General features: G+C 41.4%; 1 protein-coding gene across 2 annotated transcripts; it reads right to left on the bottom strand.

Moving 5' to 3' along the window:
- Positions 1-1423: 1423 nt before the first annotated feature.
- Positions 1424-18469, bottom strand: brwd3 (bromodomain and WD repeat domain containing 3). Of its 2 annotated transcripts, none has more exons than XM_046040131.1 (40): positions 18299-18469; positions 18064-18122; positions 17928-17957; positions 17682-17741; positions 16184-16334; positions 15908-16006; positions 15662-15822; positions 14753-14974; positions 14471-14571; positions 14255-14325; positions 13895-13995; positions 13736-13776; positions 13539-13643; positions 13297-13447; positions 13052-13186; positions 12833-12961; positions 12279-12504; positions 12004-12165; positions 11565-11742; positions 11349-11442; positions 11073-11243; positions 10757-10830; positions 10475-10667; positions 10182-10292; positions 9991-10098; positions 8891-9015; positions 8718-8800; positions 8514-8625; positions 8309-8370; positions 7119-7274; positions 6915-7035; positions 6668-6793; positions 6476-6551; positions 6326-6376; positions 6071-6214; positions 5794-5946; positions 5516-5685; positions 5131-5219; positions 4547-4681; positions 1424-4451 (listed from the first exon to the last, which is right to left on the bottom strand). In XM_046040131.1, the coding sequence occupies exons 1-40, from the start codon at positions 18330-18332 to the stop codon at positions 3610-3612; spliced, it is 5412 nt and encodes a 1803-aa protein (XP_045896087.1). In that variant the 5' UTR covers positions 18333-18469; the 3' UTR covers positions 1424-3609. The 2 variants fall into 2 exon arrangements, with proteins under 2 accessions (XP_045896087.1, XP_045896088.1); XM_046040132.1 differs by having other exon boundaries at positions 12025-12165; positions 18299-18468.
- Between the last annotated feature and the right edge of the window lie 441 nt (positions 18470-18910).

Here is an 18910-nt window from a genome sequence, read left to right on the forward strand (position 1 = left end):
AAGTTTCATCTTCACAATAAACAGTCTGACATTTAGGAAGCCATCTTGACTGCGTTTGAGCACCGATGTAAAACACAGAGTTCCTCTCATCTTTCCGGAGTCTTGCGCTGACAGCTCAGGCCACCGTCCATTAACATTAACCATTACCATTTTAATTATACTTCAAAGTTAATTTCATCCATTTCCAAAACAATAATCTTTTTTTATTGATGGAGCACGTTTAAAACCAACCTTACAAAGTGCTTTACAAGAATCAAATATAAGTTGTAAAGTAGTTAAAACATAAGGGCAGGTCAAACAAAACACATTTAAGAAATAAAAGCCATTTCCAAAATTATACTTCAAATAAAATCATGTAAAAACAAGGAAGGGATATAAAAGCGTTCACTGATTCAGCCGACCTTACTTCCTCTGGTAAATTGTTCCAGAGCCTCGGTGCCTTGGCTGAAAATGCTCTGTCCGCTCTCAATTTCAGCCGGGTCTCTGGAACAAACAAAAGCCCTTTGCCCAAGGATCTCAAGGTATGAGCTGGTGCAAAGCAAGCGAGTGAGTAAGAATTACAGTAATAGCCTGTTGTTGTTTAAATCATTAGCCTGCAAGCATGTCAGCCTGCACACCCACCTTCCTGCTGGTCCTCTTCAGTACTGACATACAATAAGAATATGCTGTTCTATGGTTCCCCAAGGCCACTTTTAATAATATTATTTTATTATTAAATATTAAGATATTTTAATTATGTTAAATATAGAAATATTGTATATACACTGAAAAAAGAAGAAATGTCCTGCTGGCTAAGTAAGATACATCGTAACCTCGCCTTCACCTCTTTGTCTGGTTTGCACACTGCTGTGTCTCTACTATTGTGAGAACTCAGCCTTTTTGTCACATTTTAGTCACTTAAAATAATCAGGGCTGAATTTAGATAGTTCTGATCTTCAGTAATCACATAATAGATATTAATAATCAGGCTGTTTTTGATGTAACAGCACTGCTAATTTATACAGTCACATTTTCATCATTTGTTCTACCAGCTGCCACATTTTGCTTTGCCCTTTCAGCATCCTTTAAAGTGACCTTTACCTCTTTATACATTGATCCATTTCAATTCCCATGATCCTCCAGTGTCTGCATTTTCTAGGTGTGGCAAAGCATGGTGCGTCACAGCTCAACCTTGTTTGTTCCACGTCTGACTCACCCCAGATTTCAGTGCATTAATGCAGTTCAGCAGTCACAAATGGTACACTCAGGTTTTACGGCTGTCTGTCAATCAAGGTCAAGCAATCCCAGTATCCTGCAACTCTTGGATCTTTGCCTTCAGGTGCATTTTATGACCGTACGATTATAAAGACTACAGCTGACTCCCAAGTCCCAGTGCTTACCACAGTCAGAATTCGTGAAAGAACGGAAACATCGGAACAACAAATTCATTTTGAGAAATCTGTTTTTAATTAAAAAAAGAAAACACATACAATCAAAACATTGTGTATAAAAGACAGTCACATAAGCTCATTCCACCTACAGTAGAATCTTACTGTTGTATTTGTCATCAACTAATCTGATATTGAGGCAAGACTAAGAGCCATCTACTATACGAAAATAAGATTCCAAAATATGAATCTTAGTCTTCTCACACTCAACCAGAATAATTTCAAGACGCCAGTTAATGCTGCCGCTCGGAGCACCCTAGTATTTCTTTTTTTTTTTTTTTTTTTTTTATCTCTGAGAAACCAACACAAACCAAACTCTTTAGCTCGCCCCCCCCCCAAAAAATAATAAAGACAAAACAACAAAATAACCTCTGAGGCCTCTCTTATTTCAGTGACCACACAGAGGCAGACTGATGAGGTGGTGTGTTTGGATAAGAGCAACCAGTGTTAAAATGAGATTTTGAGAGTCAGCTTTCCTGGTTTCTCCTGACTGGACACTGACTCAATTGATTTACCAACCGACGACTGCACAAGCTTTAAAGTAAACATTATTGGTGTAAAAAAAGAAAAACAAAAAAGGGTGCACCCGTTTTGTTGTAATCCCACAAGGGAGGCCTAGAATCACTCTTTAAACTGGACACAGTGATTCTGACACCAACTAAATTTGTAAAATTGTAGTACATTATGGGAAAAGCAATCATGCGCGCAGTTGATCTACCCGAAGCTAGAAAACCCATCAGACCACAGATGTTAAGAAACAAGAGGTGGGGGGGGGGGGATGGCAACATAATAACAAAGGGCTTATCCATGGTTGCTACCTTTGCTTTACGCCAAAAGAAAGCATGAATAAGATTGCCAATCAGATGAGACCTTCATCTTCACCATACACAGGTTTAACTTGCTACTTGTTAAAAATAAAAGAAAGACCAAAGTAATGTGTGCTGGCACAGTTCAAACAATCTTACACAAAAATCATGAGGTCTCTCCTCCTCTAATATTTGTATTACTCAGCTGCCACGTGGAGTAGATAAATGTGCAAATATTTTCCTTTTCTCATCACTATTAATGTACAAAATAGTTAAAGTAACCCAGGTATAGTACAATGGAAAAATAAATATTTCTGTGTAAGAGAGTAGGCCAGGGACCCCTTGCTTTTGCACATGCTGAGTGGAGAAGGTGTTGTGGAAGCAACCATGAACAGATGCAACTCTGATCCATCAAGGGCGCACAACAGTACAAACACAAACTGGACGCAGTGGCTTTTTTACCCAAGAAAAAAAAAAATAAAAAATCAAAAAAAGAAACAACACATACAAGCACCCAATTCTAACCAAAAACCAGAATTGAAGAGCCTAAAACAGTCAACACCACCAAAAGGGAAGAAGGGAAAACATTAAACATTCACAGGCCAAGGGCGTCAAGTTGTCCACCAACGGCTGTAGGAGCTGGGGTATTACTATAGTACTGTATTCTACTGACTTCAGTCTGATTCCTCAGTATTGCTAGTGCCCGAACTACACTTGTCATGACTCCAGCCACAGAAAGAATAAAATCTGACTGATGTGAGCCCTGAAAACTAAGGCTTGTGGTTGTGTGGAAAGACCAAGTACCAAAAAAGTTGACATCAGTGACCTTAAGTGATTACATGGTGGTCGAGTCTGGATTAGTGACCACTGGCATGAAACGCTTTGTTAAATTTACTTGTTGAGAAAAATCAACACAACAGAGAAATAAAATATGAGCACCATTTTTTGGCATCTCCGCATCCTTCTTTGGTGACCAGGAGTAAGAAAAGTTGTGGGTGGGGCGAGGGGAGTAGAAAGGAGGCGGGGTATAGTGTTTAGTACTGGACGTGGAACGCACAGGACAAGGAGGAGGAGAAGAAGAGCAGTGCCGTGTCTTAAAGACTCCTCCAGCGAGCAGTAAGGCCGAGGTGAGTTAGTCCAGTTGGAGAAGGTCCGTGTTGAACAGTAGCTCTGTTGACCAGGGAAGCAAACTCCTTGGCAACATCTCATGAGCACCAGCTATCAGTTTGACAGTCATAAGCAGTCTGAAAAAACCATATATATATATATATATATTTTATATATACACACTTGTACAAAAAGAAAGAAAAAAAATCCCTGAAGTATTACTCATGTTTAACAGCTGTTTTTATTGAGGTTTGAAAAGTGGCGAGGTGTCAGTGACCCCAGCCCATGAGGTGGCTGACACGGGCTTTCTCAGTCATACGGCGTACCCGTCCTGAGCGGGACATACCCAGGTTGAGGGGGTCTTCTTTTGACCCATGGCCATCGTCCTCTGAGTCGTCCCTGTACAGAACTGTTCTGCGGCCCTGGTTGCGTGTATTGACCCGCCGAGACTTGGACTGGTTGCCTTTCGGACTGCAAGCTGCTGCTGCCGCTGCAGCACCTTTCTGCACCGCAGAGTTGTCCTCCTCCTCCTCCTCAGGCTCCTCCTCCTCCTCCTCAGGCTCCTCCTCTTCCTCCTCAGGCTCCTCCTCTTCCTCCTCAGGCTCCTCCTCCTCCTCAGGCTCCTCCTCCTCTCCCTCATCCTCTTCTTGTCTTACAATCACTGGTTGCTGTTGCAGCTGCTCTTCCTCCTCCTCCTCCTCCTCTTCCTCCTCTTCCTCTTCTTCTTCTTCTTCATCATCCTCATCCTCATCCTCATCCTCTACCGGCAGCTGCACTCGTGCTCTTTTAGGTCTCTGTGCCTCGTCCTTTTCTCCCTTGTGTCTCCTCTTCCCTGAGGCCGCCACCTTACCCTTAGCTGAGAGGCGTACTGAAAGGCAGGGGGCTTTGCTGTAGTCGTGATCTCCACCTTCCACGTACTTCTCCATCTCAGAATCAGAGCTGTTGTCACTGTCCGACGACGACGAGGAAGAGGATGATGATGATGAGGTGGAAGACGATTCTGACGAGGAGCTGTTGGATCCGGACGCCTCCTCATTGTCGTCAGACTGTTGCGCTTCTCGCCTGTGGCGCTGTCTGGAGCCGTTACTTAGATGCAAGTTACGCTGGTGCCCTGATGCAACACAAAGACGACGATGGTTCACTTCTGCACCATGATTCCAAAGTCAAATAAAAATGAAAGAAGTAAATACATTCTGCTTAAGATACCTGACTTCTTCTCTGGAGTTGCTTGGCTGCGGGTCACGCGGTGTGGCCCCTGGTCTCTGCTCTCGCTGCTCGTCCCTGAACTTGGAGAAGAAGGCTGCGTGTCCTCTTCCTCTGCTACACTGCTGCTTTGCTGAGCTAAAGCAACAACACAGGGCTACTTACTCATCAGGCCTGTAATCATATTACTTTTCACAGTACGTCAGTAGTATAATACATTACACTTCATCTTCAGTAATAACTAAAGTATCGTTGAAAATTGTGTTATTGCTTTACACATAAATTACAGTTTGCTACACAATGCTAAATTTAAACGTGCGTCAATTCTGTATCTATAAAAAGTAAATGTTGTCCAGCAGAAAAGTTGAGTAAGACTCAACTTTTGCTGAGCTGATGAGACTTCTAGAAAATAATGCAAAATACAAGGATAATACTTTTCTATTAATGACTAAATTAATGCAATTACAAATTTGGAAGAATAATTTTTGTTTTTACTTCCAACACTGATACCAACAACAATTTTACAGCAAGACCCTACTCAATACAGGGACCTAAAAACACATGAAGCCACAATAGCGCAGTCATACCCTGATGTGGTCTCTGAGAACGATTCTTGGTTGAGGTCTGGGATTTTTTTGGCTTTGACACCTTCCCTGACTTGTGCTTCCCTTTATGACTGGATGAATGGAAACAGAAAAAAACAAACACAACATTTCAGAATAATTACTTACGTTACATAATGGCAGGGTGCCTGCAACTTTCATCCGCTTAAATGTCAGGCTTTGAAACACCCTTTTAGACCAGGACTAGAATTTATTTCTCAGCAGAAATATCACAGAAGAGTTCTAATGTATTTCTAAAGCAGCACATTTGAGCTATTTCTAGGATCTGCAGACACCCTGTGTACACCGGAAAAGATCATTTGATAATGTGAAATGTCGACTAACGGGTTTGTTGAAAGAGGCTCAGTACCTGGGGGATGGACTAATAGGCGGGGAGCTGCCTCCGTTGTGCAATCTGTCCCTGTAACTGAGCCTCTGACGAGACCGCCGTTCATTCTGAAGGGCTGACTTGTAGTCAGAGATGATGGCGATGATGTGTTTTTCAAAGAAGGCCGACAAGCTGAGGGTCATGGTGTAGATCTAGACATATAACAAGAGAGTTGCAATGTAAACGACTAGACTACTACTTTTTCAGACTTTACTACTGTAGTGGCAGTCCTTTTTTAAATCTCAGGGATGTTTTTTCACCTGTGATTTCTTGTTAGGTGTGTATGCTTTGGAGTTGCTGAAAATGAGGCGGATGTCTTTGGCAAACTCCATTGGGTTTTCATAATTCCCTTCAACCAGCGTCTCTGACACTGTACCCAGATCCATGGGAGTGTCAATGATGTCTCGGTAGTCCTGAACAAAATGTAGAGGTAGAGAGTAGAAGTGTTCATGTACACAGATCCATTTTAATTTAACTTATGCTTTTACATGCATTTCTAATGTTATTTCAAGTTTGTTGTTCTGGATGCTGTTTTACCGGATACTCAAAGAGATCCACAGGCTGTCTGAAAGGTTCTGAATCCGGCGAGGCCTTCATTCGACGCAGCAGCTCTCGGCATTGACCTCGCCATGCTTTCACATCCAAAGCCACACCACGTTTCTTAGAATTCGGGTTAGATCCCTGGCAGAGAGAAAATTAAAAAGACTAAGAGTGAAGCTACTGCAGGGGATTTTAAATCTGTGGCGGTCTAAGGTGGAATGTTGTGTTACACTGGACTCTGGTCCCTCTTACCCGATGTCCTGTAGATGTTCCTGGAGTGTCAGAGTCCACATCCAACTCAGCCTGCAGACGAACACATGGAAACCAAAATTTTACAGCAAAAACAATAACAAGAAACAGCAGTCACCAAAATGTAAAAACAACACAACCCAACTCTCTCACCTCAGCTTCTCCTCCGCTGCTGATCTCATACTTCAGTTTGTGATACAGATCCAAGATGTCTGTGCAGCTCTGGTCCCTGCAGGAGACAGAGGGCCAAGGAATCAGTCAATTCATCAATGTTACTCCTGCGCTGAAGTATCAGTGAGGTGGCTATAACATACGGAGTTTAACTTGAACTCTATGGAGTCTTACCCAATGTAGTGCAGGAGAACGTCAGTCACCACCTTGGCAGATGCTACAATGGGGCTCTGCGGTTCGTTGAAAGTGCGTGCGTTGTGTTCAATGTAGCGCACCTCCCACATTAATGCAGAAATCCGCCTGCAGGAGAGAATAACATCCACATTTTAAGCTCATATTTCAACACTTTGGCATCAGGACTTTGAATTTCAGGTGAATATAAAATATGCCATTCTGTGTGAGGTCATGTGCGCTGCTCCACCTGTAGAAGCGGTTCTCCAGTCGTTTGCGGATTGTGCTGAGGTCAGTGAGGTAAGCCACCACAGTGCAGTACAGAGGGTAGTCCCGCAGGTTTACTGGTGACGCGAATGGCTTGGCCACCTCTGTGGACAGACAGAAATGAGATTAAACATGGCAGACATGAGCGAGGTCAAACTTTTCCGGCATTAAGCATTCGGTGGCGTACCCAGTGTAAGAAGCTGATCGATGCCATGGATGACTCTCTCACACTCTTCATCTCGTGTGTGAGCCCCCCATTCTCCTTCCTGAGGCCTGTAAAGTAGAGCCTTTATCTCCTCCTCTGCCACCTCCACGCCATCACCAACCTGTTCTGGCAATGCAGCTAATGGAGCCCCAGAATGTGTCAGAAAATGAAGCAGTATTAAGTTAATTGCTCAAAGCATACATTAAGCAAAAATAAGATTATTATCAGCCACACAATAACGGAAACAATGCCACCTGAAACAAAATCCCAGGACTTCCTGAACCGAAACACATTGATGGCAAATATTGACGGAAGTTAAATGAATATAATATTTGTAATTTCAATTGTGTTTTCCTTAATATATATTTGATTTGTCTATACTGATACAGTTTACCATTATATTTTGCAACATTTTGATGTATGCTTGCATTATTTACTTGAGATTTCAACTCGACTCCCTCAGCACAATGTCTTTTCTGAACACCTTCTCTGCTTTACCTCATTGTGATTTCTAATGAGGCCATGGATGTGTGATTCACCATCACTGTTGGCCAAACTGCTCCATTTTTACAGAAAGAAAGCTATAAAATTGACTTTAATTTTACTTAAAGTAAGTAAAATCATGCAGACTACTACATAAAACAAAATGGGAAAGGGAAACAAATAGTACTATGTCAGTGGAACTTTGGTCTAATTATTGAGTCTCAATAGAGGATATCAAGCTCAGTCTCATGAATAGTCCCTAAATTGGAACACTAATTTTGGGCTTGCCTTCAAATAAATATTATTTATTTGAAGGCAGTATTTAGGACAATCATGTCTTACAGGTGAGAATAACTGTTTGGGTTTCTACATTCAACGTCTACTAACAATAATATCAAGTATTTCTATACAAGTATAATTTTTGCAGCTAGAAAAATAATGACAAAGAAATGGCTGAAGCCAGAAACCCCTTCAGTAGAGGAATGGTACAAAATAATTTATGACATCTTTGTAATGAAAGAATAAAATTCTCTGTGAGACTAACCTAAATTTGGAGTAAATAGAAACAGAATATTTCACCAAAGTGCTCTTATTTTGTCTAATCTTTCAACATTGTGCCTGTAATTTAACAAACCATCATATTAAAAACAATGTATTGCACAGGATTACAATCATATAATACTACTGACCTTCCTCAGGAATAGGCTCCATGTCCCAGGGACTCATTTTCTCCCGCTCACCATTATCCCACCTGATGAATCAAGAAAAAAAAAAAAAAAAAAAGGTTACTTGCTTTTACTTTAATGAAAAGTGATAGCAGGTGAGCAAAGAACATGATATTAACAGAAAGCACTGCTAATAGAGTAGTGCTCCAGCAGCCACAAACAGACGTACTTTACTGCAAAGCACTGAAACAGGCTATCTGGATACTCCGGCTGCAGAGGCTCCTGGTCCTCCACAGAGCCAAACCACCAGGCGTCATCGATGATGCTCCGGAACCTCATACCTAAAGGGAGCAAAGTGAAGACAGGATCAAATACAAGTGAAGGACTGTCCACAACAATGAACGTGAGTGGTAAACACATCACCAACACTAACCTGGCTGCCAGTTGTGCTCTTTAGCCTCATTGTAAAACTGTTGCAGTACCAGGAAATCTATGACATCAGGCATGTCATGGTACCTTTGGAGTGTGGGAATAAAAAAATAAATAAAAGTTGTGAAACACACTTAAATTTGGTTTTATTATCTTGTACTGTATATAAATGCTCACTTTAAGGAGAAAGAATCATTGGTCATCTTCCCTGAGACTGGGTCCAAGAAAGCCAGTTTTAAGCAGCAGAGGGTGGGAGGTCCCACTTCATATTTAATTCCAACCACCTTCACAGATTCCTGGTCCTGAAGGGGCAGAAGAAATTCCAACAAAAGGTATGACTCCTGATGAATGAACATGATGAAGAATAGAACTTCTCAAAAAGAAAAATGAAAAGAAGTTAAGATTACAGCTGCACACAGCTCTTAACACGTTTAGTATGATTGGTTGTGGGACTCAGATAAGTTGCAATTATACTGAATTCAGATGATAGATTCTTGCTGTTCTCCACAAATTGTTTTCCCATTCTGCAACAATTGTACATGAATCCAAGGACACCAGATGTATGGGAGATTCTTAAGCAGCCAACCTAGCGCCAATTATTATGCTATGTTAAAAGTCACGTTCGAATGCTCAATTAACAAGACTAAAATTCTACAACCATGCTAGTTGCTCTGTGAGGCCATACTTATTCACAGTGGTGACAATGCTAACATGTTGATGTTACGCAGGCAAAATGTTAACCATGTTCACCACCTTAGTTTAGCTTGTTAAAGTGTGCTAGTTAGCACTAAACCTAGCAGGCTGATGGGAATGTCATTATGTTTGAATTTGGACATAAAACTAAGAAGATTATGAAATTTTGACATTTGATTATGGCACTGATTGAAAAGTCAGAGGATCATCAGGGGCATTAAGATTCATTCTCTGGACACCGTGGATACCCCAAAATGTGGGATTTTGTGATACTGCCCTCCCTAGAGTGGTGTCACTAGCATGGCTTAAAAACAAACTGATGCTAAGATCTAATAACCTAATAATCCTGCAACTTAATAAATCTGCAATATTTACTAGTCTTTACCAATATAAAGGTGATGTATGCGGTTCAGCTGTGTGGAGGTAAGACTGTGGAGGAAAAAAAATTGCTTAGGGCCAACTGCAGTGGAAAGTGGGCATGGCCATCGGATTACCAGTTTCAGAAAGTTATTCTCCAGACAGCTGGTTTAATGGAGGAAGTAAGAGACACTGTACACTGTTTTTTTAATAAAACTGTGCCTCACCCTGATGTCGAGTTTGTTCCACGGCTGTTTCTGAGGATTGATGCTGTATGCCTTGGCCCTGCGGACAGCCCGTACGTAGGCCTGATGGCCCTGTTTGAAGTACATGAGCTGGAGGACGACAGGAGAACCACGATCAAAACGCATGTAATGTAGAGTATTTGTCTGTTGGTTATTCGAGTGACACTCCTTACCTCATCTCCCATTTGTGGAACAAAAGGAGAGCGGCGTGGGATAGTTTCCATTATCCACGATGGTGGCAGCCACTCCTCCGCATCAAGTCCAGCCAGAGAGGACGTGGGTTTCTAAGTATATACAGTTTGTTAAAAGAAAATGTTTAGATACAAGATTTCTCCTGTACTGTGAGGTCAGGCTGCAGTGAGCACAGAGCTGCTGGACAGAATTTAAAACCAGGGGCACAACTAATGTTCCCACCAAGATGTTTTTTTTACTGTGAGTACAGGAGTTGCACATCATGTTAGCTCACCTGTTTGGTCTCCTTGGGCTTCTTCCTCTTCTCATTGTCCCTCTTCTTGGCCTCCTTTGCCTTGTCATCGCCTTCTTCCTCCTCAGAGCTGCTGTAACCCTGGGGCTGTACGGGCCTCCTGGTTGGTCGCTTTGGCGGCTGGAGATTGATCCCAGCATCGGCTGTCCAATCAGAATATTCACTGGAGGAGTTACTGAGAATTAAAGAGAGTTGTTGTTAGTTGGGTGATTATACTTTAACTACATCTTGAAAACACAGCTCAGTCAAAAGACATTTATTTACCTGGAACTGCTTTCACTCTGCCACTGAGCTTCACCATCAGAAGAGGCTTCACTTTGCTCCACCTGTTCCGCTGCCTGTCAACAAAAAGCCAGAAAACAACTTTACTATTATGAATGGCAGTTAACAAGATAGCGCTTGTTTCTAACTTTATGACATAATTTCTATTTTATGTATATAAATAAAATATATACTCAAAATATCATATTACACTTTTTGGAAGATGGTAGCTGCAGCAATTTTGTTGTGCATGTTACATATGCACAACAAAATTGTGCAGGTCATATTTTGATATGTGGAGTAGAAAGAAGTAACATACATCTCCATCACTGTCAGAGTCTATCTGGCTGTCAGAGTTACGTCGGTTGTTGGGAACTCGACTCCTGGTCCCAGGACGGCGGACTTGGGCTGAGCGCGTCTGATAGGCGTGCCGCTGCTGCTTCTTCTTGGTCGGCCGCAGGGAGCGCAGGCGGGAATTCATTGGATCGCTCTACAAAGTGTGGAAGGAGGGTGGAAAATGAGGAGAGCAGGAATGACTTGGCATAGATAGTATTTTTGACTTGTTGAAACAACTGTGAAGGGAAGAATACTGTACCTTGGGAGTGCACGTTACTGGTTTCTTCCTCCTCTCTGCATTGTATAGAGAACACTCCATGTCGCCTTTTGCTCGTCTGCACTCCTCAAAAGCTCTAATAATAATAATAATAATTTCCATCATAGAATGTACACAATAGAACAATTTATATAAAATATATAAATGTGTTTAAAAATCTAATCTGCTCTCTGTAGAGTAAGGAATGTAATGCCTCACCTGAATGTCCCATGCGGCACTTCGTTGACCATCACTCTGTGGCTCCAGGCCAGCAAGTCTCTCTCGGTGGCCACTTGACTACGCAGGGCATTATGCGGCATCTGCCACACGCCATCCACCTGCCCGCTTCTGCGTGATCCAGCAGCTGGGGAGGAGGCCACCGTCTCTGCTGCATCAGCTGAAAATAAGAAAAAAATGTGGTGTTATTTGGGAAATATGGTATTTTTGGAAATAGAAGTTGACTACACTTCACAGTTAAACATCTAGTATCTGTACAACAGTCATGCTCACTGTTTTATAATAAAGTAGAAGACTTTACTAAAGTATACTAAAGTAGATATACAGTAGAATTTTATATGCATAATTTAAAAGGCACACTGAACACACCAAATAAACGAAGAAAAAAAAAAAAAAAAAAAAAAAAAAAAGATTTGCTTACGTGATGTAAAGTACAACATACCCTCTGCCTCTTCTGCCTGCACTTCTGCATTCTGAAGCTCGTCCTGCTCGTTCTGCAACTGTCTGATGAGATTGTCCAACAGGCTCTCTCTGTTTTCTGCCGTTTGCTGGCCAAGTACCTGCTCAACCAACTCTCCATCGCCTAAGCATCAAAAAGGCAGACCTTGGGTCAAACTCTGTCACTGATATATATTTGCTAAGTTCAAACTGTGCAAGCATTGTGATTGGTATGAGTAATGAGGGAGCGGGTTTTACTGTTAGCCATGTATCCTAGCTGGGGTACTAGCTGCTCCTCCTGGCAGTTCTCTCTCCCTGGCACCAGGCGCTGGTAGTGAGGAGGGTGAGGATTCCCGTCAACATCCACCAGGAAGGGTGGAGGCATGAGGTGTGGGGCTTGCTGCGTCTGCTCGTCCAGCACGTAGTTGTTAGAGTCACGAATAAGAGGTCGGTAGTCCGTGTGGAAAAACATCTGGTCAGGAATCTGGAGGGAACCAAGGATACATGTGTGATGATGAGGTAAAAATACTTCAAATTGCTGTTAGCGTGCTACCCTCCACAGGGCAGACCAGGACACAGAGAAAGTTACAAAAGAGAGCTTCTTTATTAGCAGTCTTCCCTTCAATATATCAGAATGATCTTTGGTGACACTTTGGCTTAAATTCAGGTGTCATGATTAAAGAACATTGTGAAACCGTAAATCCACCATGCAGCCTAACTGTATTGACTCTGAATTTTGTTCTTTCACAAAAGGAACTAGATAGAGTGATGATAGAAAGTAAAATATATATTATACAGTAATGTGATCTTACCTTCTCATATGGTCTGCTGCAGCCAAAGCCAAAGATGAGCAAATGGCCGTGTGAGTCAGTGCAGGCAAAATGCTGCCCATCGGCTGAGAACTTGCAGTCAAAAATAGCACCGTGGCCTTGCCCTTCAATCTGGAAACAAATATTTTAATATGAACTCAACCATGGTGTAAAAAAAACAATAAAACTACAGGGAGGTGATTCTCATTGTCAGTCAATTACCATGTTGAAGAAGTTGCGGATTTTCGATCCTTTGGTCAGGTCCCAGATGTAAATGTTGCCATCATGGCCGGCAGATAGCATGATGCGGGAGTCAAACGGGTGAGCCTCCATCACAAAAACCTCATCATCATGACCCTTGAAGAGGGAGAGCACAAACATTCAGGGCGGTCAGTTTGTCGACAGCTGTCTTATTCATTTTTTTTATTCTAAAAGGAGCTGCGCTGTAGAGAGCTTCAGCCACTCACAGATAACACATGCAGCAGCTGTCCAGTGGTTGTGCTCCACACTTTGAGCAGGTAGTTTGACACTGCTGTGATTATGGTGCTATCTGCACGGTCCCAGGCCACCATGGTCACCACCAGCTTGGTTTTATCATCTCCATTGACAGCAGCACTCCTGGAAGAAAATATCACATCAGACATGAAATTCTAAGCAGTTTGAGACAGAATGGCATCATGAAACTCTGGAATACTGTTTACTCTCTTACCCAGGCAGCCTGGCAGCCATGTCTAAAGTGACACTCTTCCACTCTTGTTGCTGGTAATGCCAGATCCTGGCTGTGCCGTCGCGACTGCCACTTACAAACCTTAGGCTGGACACATATACACATTTAACTGTCAAAGGCTCAAAAACCACACAAAAAAACAGTTTGAAGTCTGTGTAGATCTCAGTTAACACACTCACCTGTCGCTGTTATTGCTAAACTGGACGACTACAACTTTATCCTAAAAAAAAAAAAAAAAAAAAAATGGGATACGTATTTAAGTTACAAAGATCCTGTTTAAATAAAAAGTAAAACAGAGTGGAACAAGAATGATGCAGCTACTGCTGTTTGTTTCTTACCGAGTGAGCATCCATCTCAGAGACCTTCATAGGTGTTTCAGCACCAAGGTAGTAGACCCTGATCAAATGATCAGTGCCACCGGTAGCCATGAACATACCACCTATTAACAGTAAACATAAAATGAAATGGAAGTGACGATGTCTGTACATCCATATCCTCTGGATTTGTCACTATTTATATATGTTAATTTTATCTGCCCAGTAAGTCTTAAAACATTTCCCATTTTGCAAACAGAATTTTAGAGATAATAAACCTACTTTATCACTTTCTGTGCTTCACAACAAATGCCGTAAAAGTAAAATGGGTTTTTCAGCAACTAGAGTAAAAAAAAAAGTTACCAGGCAGGGAAATACACTTACCACTACTGAAGGAGGAAGTGGAGACCTGTACTCCTGGACGTGACCGCTCAACAAACTTGACTGGTTGATCACTGAGGTAAGAGGAAAAAAAAAAAAAAATTAAAAAAAAAAAAAAAACACACAAAAGCTACAGTTGTTTCATTGAAATATGGCAACTTAAGTAGCGCTACAAACCATGGAGAAAAAAAAGCTACGACAGATGTTTCAAACACCTACTTGAATTTCATGCTGACCGAGTGCCACTTCCAGAAACACACCATGCCGTCTGCACCGGTGGAGGCCAGGTACCGCGTTGTCCCTTTTACAGCAGGACAAAACTAAGGGGATAGAATGTCATTGTTGTTTAGTCACAGGCAAGGAGTGAGTGACATTTAACAAAATGCAATAGTAGCAAACAAGTGGTTTTGTGAGAAGTTAATATGGTGCAGAACACAGAATCTAGGTGATAAGGTTCATTTAAAATTTGGTACCTATACCTTTACAACGCATCAGTCTCACCTGTATGGATGTGATGGAGGCACCATGGGCCTGCAGAACAGTGATGGGTGCACAGGTACGTAGGCACCAAACTCTGATGGTTTTGTCACAGCTGGCTGAGGCAAGGAGAGTATTCTCGTGGTTGACGGCCATGTCACAGATCTCTGCTGAGTGGCCGCGGAGTGTTGACAGGAGTCGTCCGTCATCTGTGGCCCAGATTTTCACCAGGCAGTCATCAGAACCCTAAAACACATAGGCAACAAATAAATAAGACAGCTTCTTTGGGAACTACCTTCGACTGAAAAGCGACTATCGTCAAGCTCCACGAAACTATTAACAAACATACTTGCGAGTTATTGGGAACATAATTTGTGGCATGTGGTTGTGCAAACATAAATAATTGACTATTCTGAACTGAAGAACATTTATTTTTGGGACAATCAAAAGTGAACCTAGCTTATAACTGATAAAAACATGAATATTATCTGAATATTATCCCAACAATATTTCTTAATTCTTTCCTTAGTCGTTTGCTTCTCTGAATCACCTGTGTGGCAGACCTCATAAGATCACTGCATCATGTGCCAGTAATCAGGTTCATCTTAAGCTAACTAGATGCTAAGTGACACAGCTTCCTTTCATTATCACACATTTAATGTTAATCAGTAAAAATGTTGTGTTGTTAGGGTGTTACGTCACCTGCACAAATCTGTAGAACCCCCTGAAATGTATTTGCAAAATAGATTCTGAACTAGAGTAAACATTAATGCGTTTTCCGACAGAACTTCTTTCTATGATCTGGAAGAATTTCTTCACGCACTTCAACCCTACCAATGAAGAAATGCCCGATTTGCATCTTATCTTTTGCAACATTCGAATTGTTTGCTTAAATCTGACTCAACTGATGGAAACACAGGCATCATCACTCACCGTAAATATCCGACGACCAGTGCGATCAAAGGCTACACAGTAGACTGAAGAAAGGTGGCCAAGGATACGTTTGTGTATCTTCATGTGTTGGTAGGAGGAAGATGGCAGGACCTGGCCAAAACGAGCGGTGCCTGTGGCCTGGCGCGCACCCATGATGGACACTTGATACAAAGACACATGAGAATGATTAGAGGAAGCAACAGAATTAAAAGCCCTTTCGTTATCTTAATGGTAAGTTTCACACACCAACATTGGGAGGATTTCCATTGCTGACTGGAGGTTCTGGTGGACGTCCTCGGTGGAGTGCAGCGACAGCTGAGCCACTGCATACTTTGTGGCTACAACCTAAATTACACAGGTAGTGAATTAAAATATATACAGTATTGTGAAAATTTAATGATTATTGATTTGGAAACGGATCTATTGCCAACAAACGATACAAACACAAAATAAATCACATCAGTTTTGATATGTGGAAGAAGAGAAGAAAAAAGCTTTGGTGGATGGGAGGGAAATGCTCACTTTTGGTGGTACGAAGCAAGGACTGTTTTCCCAGCCCCAGAAGTGTCTGGACTCCAGGAACGCTGGGTGGGATCTCCTTCTCTATAAGAGGGCCTATGCGCTGGCAAACATGGAGCAGATAGTCTGCAGGAATGTGCTGGTTCACAATCACCTGCAGGAGTCAGAGACAGGCATTTAATAACACCAGAATACTATCATCTCAACTTCATTCTCAAAAACTGAAGAACTGCTAAAACGACAAAAAAAATAAAAGGAATAAAAGGAACTGCAGCTTTGTTAAGCAGATTAAACAGCCTGGTGCTAATTACACACAGCACCACAATCATTTATACTGGATTTTTGAGGCTGATACCAATAGATCTGTAAAAATCGGACAATAAAATGTTAGTTGATTATCATTTTGTTACACAAATGTTTTTAAAAAAACGTGTGACTGTGATGTGTACCAATTGGGACATTTTACACTTGTGGAAATGGAGACACTTTCTAAATTAAAACAAACATATGAACTCCTATTTCTTGTTATCTACTAGCAGACATCGATACAAATATATCAGCTATAAGCGAATATTGTCCCATATGTTGGACCAACAGACTTACCCATCTAGTTCTATGTCAAAAGATACATTTATTTTTCCCTTAAAGGAAATTGTGTCCACAACAGCAAAACATCAATTAATGTTTTCACATTTTCACATACCACAAAGCTTCAGGTTGCTTCACATCTATTATGTGGCCTCGCTTGGTGTGAAAGTCAAAATGACAGCTGGCATCTAAACTAGTTTATATTCTCTCTTCTATTGTTTCTTCACATTCCAATGAATTCCTTCAAGATATGAGCCTGGAACATAACATTCTCACAGAAACGATTTCATCTAGACACTGAAAAAACACCATTTAAAATGTTCGTAACTACAGTTAATCATGATAGGGTGGATTTTTTTTTATATATTCACAACATACATTCCTATCATACAATTCAAACATGTTTACAAGTCATTTTTAAGTTTAACAATTGTGTTTCACTCTTCCTGTTATAATTTGCAGCATGGTCTTGTAACGCAGCTAGTTGGAAAAACAACTAAATAGAGAGGCAGAGTGATGGGATGAAAGAGGAGGGGCAGAAAAGCTCACAGCCAACCAAAAGACTATCTTACCATTCTTCCGGTTCGCTCGCGAGCACAAGTGAGTTCACTGGCTACGACATAAGACTGACAGTTCTATGAATATGGCTCAGCCTATCACTGCCTGCACTTGTCTCTAGTCTCCGCCCATTAGCCCACACAATAGCAAAGCCTGTATATAGTTATTGACCAACAGGCCTATACTAATATAAATGTTTAAATGTGTTCTATTAAACATAAACATACCACTGTTGCGACTATTCTGGATGTTTACTTGAATTTAAAATATAAACATCAGCTAAGACGCAATTATCTATTATTATAGATATACGCTTCATTTGATCAAAAAGTTAATTATGACGATACACACTCACCCATTCTTGGAAGGTCCGCTTGTATTTCTTCCCGTCCCAACTCCATCGTTCAGGGACCAACTAAAGTTAAAACACACGTTGTTAGAGATAGTACTAAATTCGCCAGCTTTGTCCCGGATCGGGAACACACTCTCTTATCTTACACCAGCCAAAATTATTGAAAAGTTGCCCCCAAAAGCGGAAAGATAGGCAGCATTACGGAAACCACACAGGAGAATAAACACAGAAAGGTCCAGCTGAACTTACCTCATACTCCTCCAGCTCCTCAATCAGAATCTAACAACGGACAGACACAGTTAGCGTTAGCTACTAGCACCAGCTACTTATTTACACGACTTAAAACCGATATGAGTTAAAAATCTTGGTTACTGTAGAGTGTTACCTGTGCAGATTTTTTACAAGGTCCAGACTGCAGAAATCTGGCAATGAGGTAATACAGTTCTAAAAAGAAAGAGAGGTGTGTTAGCTTGGTACTAACTAATGTTACTATTGAGCCGAGCTAGCGTTGGCTAGCTTTGGGATGTACTCGGTTACTTAGCTCGTTAGCTGGCACACAACTGCAAACTGTGAAAATACAAAATGTCTTATCGCGAGTCAAAGGGACGCCAAGCACTCACCAGCTTCGGTTTGTGAACACTGTTCTCTTGCCATCACTTGGTAAGATGGGCGACATTAAGACAAACTGACGATTAGCTTGCGCGTTAGCCGCCGGCTAGCTAACAGTAGCTAGGTGTGTGTAGCTAAAACAGGCTAGTGAATGGCCTCCTTTCTCAAGTTGTTCCCAGACCACCTGGTGCTTTGTGTTAGCGCCCTCCAGTGAAACAATGCAATACTGGACGGTTTGATTTCTTTATGGAAAATGAATAAATATTTAAATATTCAAATGTACAACTTTCACATAGACATTAGGAATCATTTTCTGTATTAAACGGTCAGATAGGCCTAAATATTAACATTTCACTGGTTTTGTTTTCTGAATATTCAAGAGAGGTAAAGGAAGTTTCCATATTTATGAGAAAGATTTTTAAGATGTTTGTTTTTTAGGTAGTCAATGTCATCTTGTGAATGCAAAAAAATACTTTGTTTACCCTAAGGTTTACAACATGGTAACATGTGCCTGTTGCACCACCAGACTGCAGAGCAGCTTTTTCCCCAAGCTATCAGACTTTTGAACTCATATTCATCCTAAGCACTGCTCCATTGACTATAGTTTATTTCTGCTTACCAAT

The sequence above is a fragment of the Micropterus dolomieu genome, linkage group LG23 (genome assembly GCF_021292245.1).
Source record: "Micropterus dolomieu isolate WLL.071019.BEF.003 ecotype Adirondacks linkage group LG23, ASM2129224v1, whole genome shotgun sequence".
NCBI lineage: Eukaryota > Metazoa > Chordata > Actinopteri > Centrarchiformes > Centrarchidae > Micropterus > Micropterus dolomieu.

Coding starts and splice junctions, on each gene's coding strand:
- brwd3 (XM_046040131.1), bottom strand. CDS start 18,332: ATGGCAAGAGAACAGTGTTCACAAACCGAAGCTG. Junction 14,975..15,661: donor CTGGTCGTCGGATATTTACG/GTGAGTGATGAT, acceptor TATGTGTTTTAG/GGTTCTGATGACTGCCTGGT. Junction 5,947..6,070: donor TGGATCTCTTTGAGTATCCG/GTAAAACAGCAT, acceptor CATTTTGTTCAG/GACTACCGAGACATCATTGA.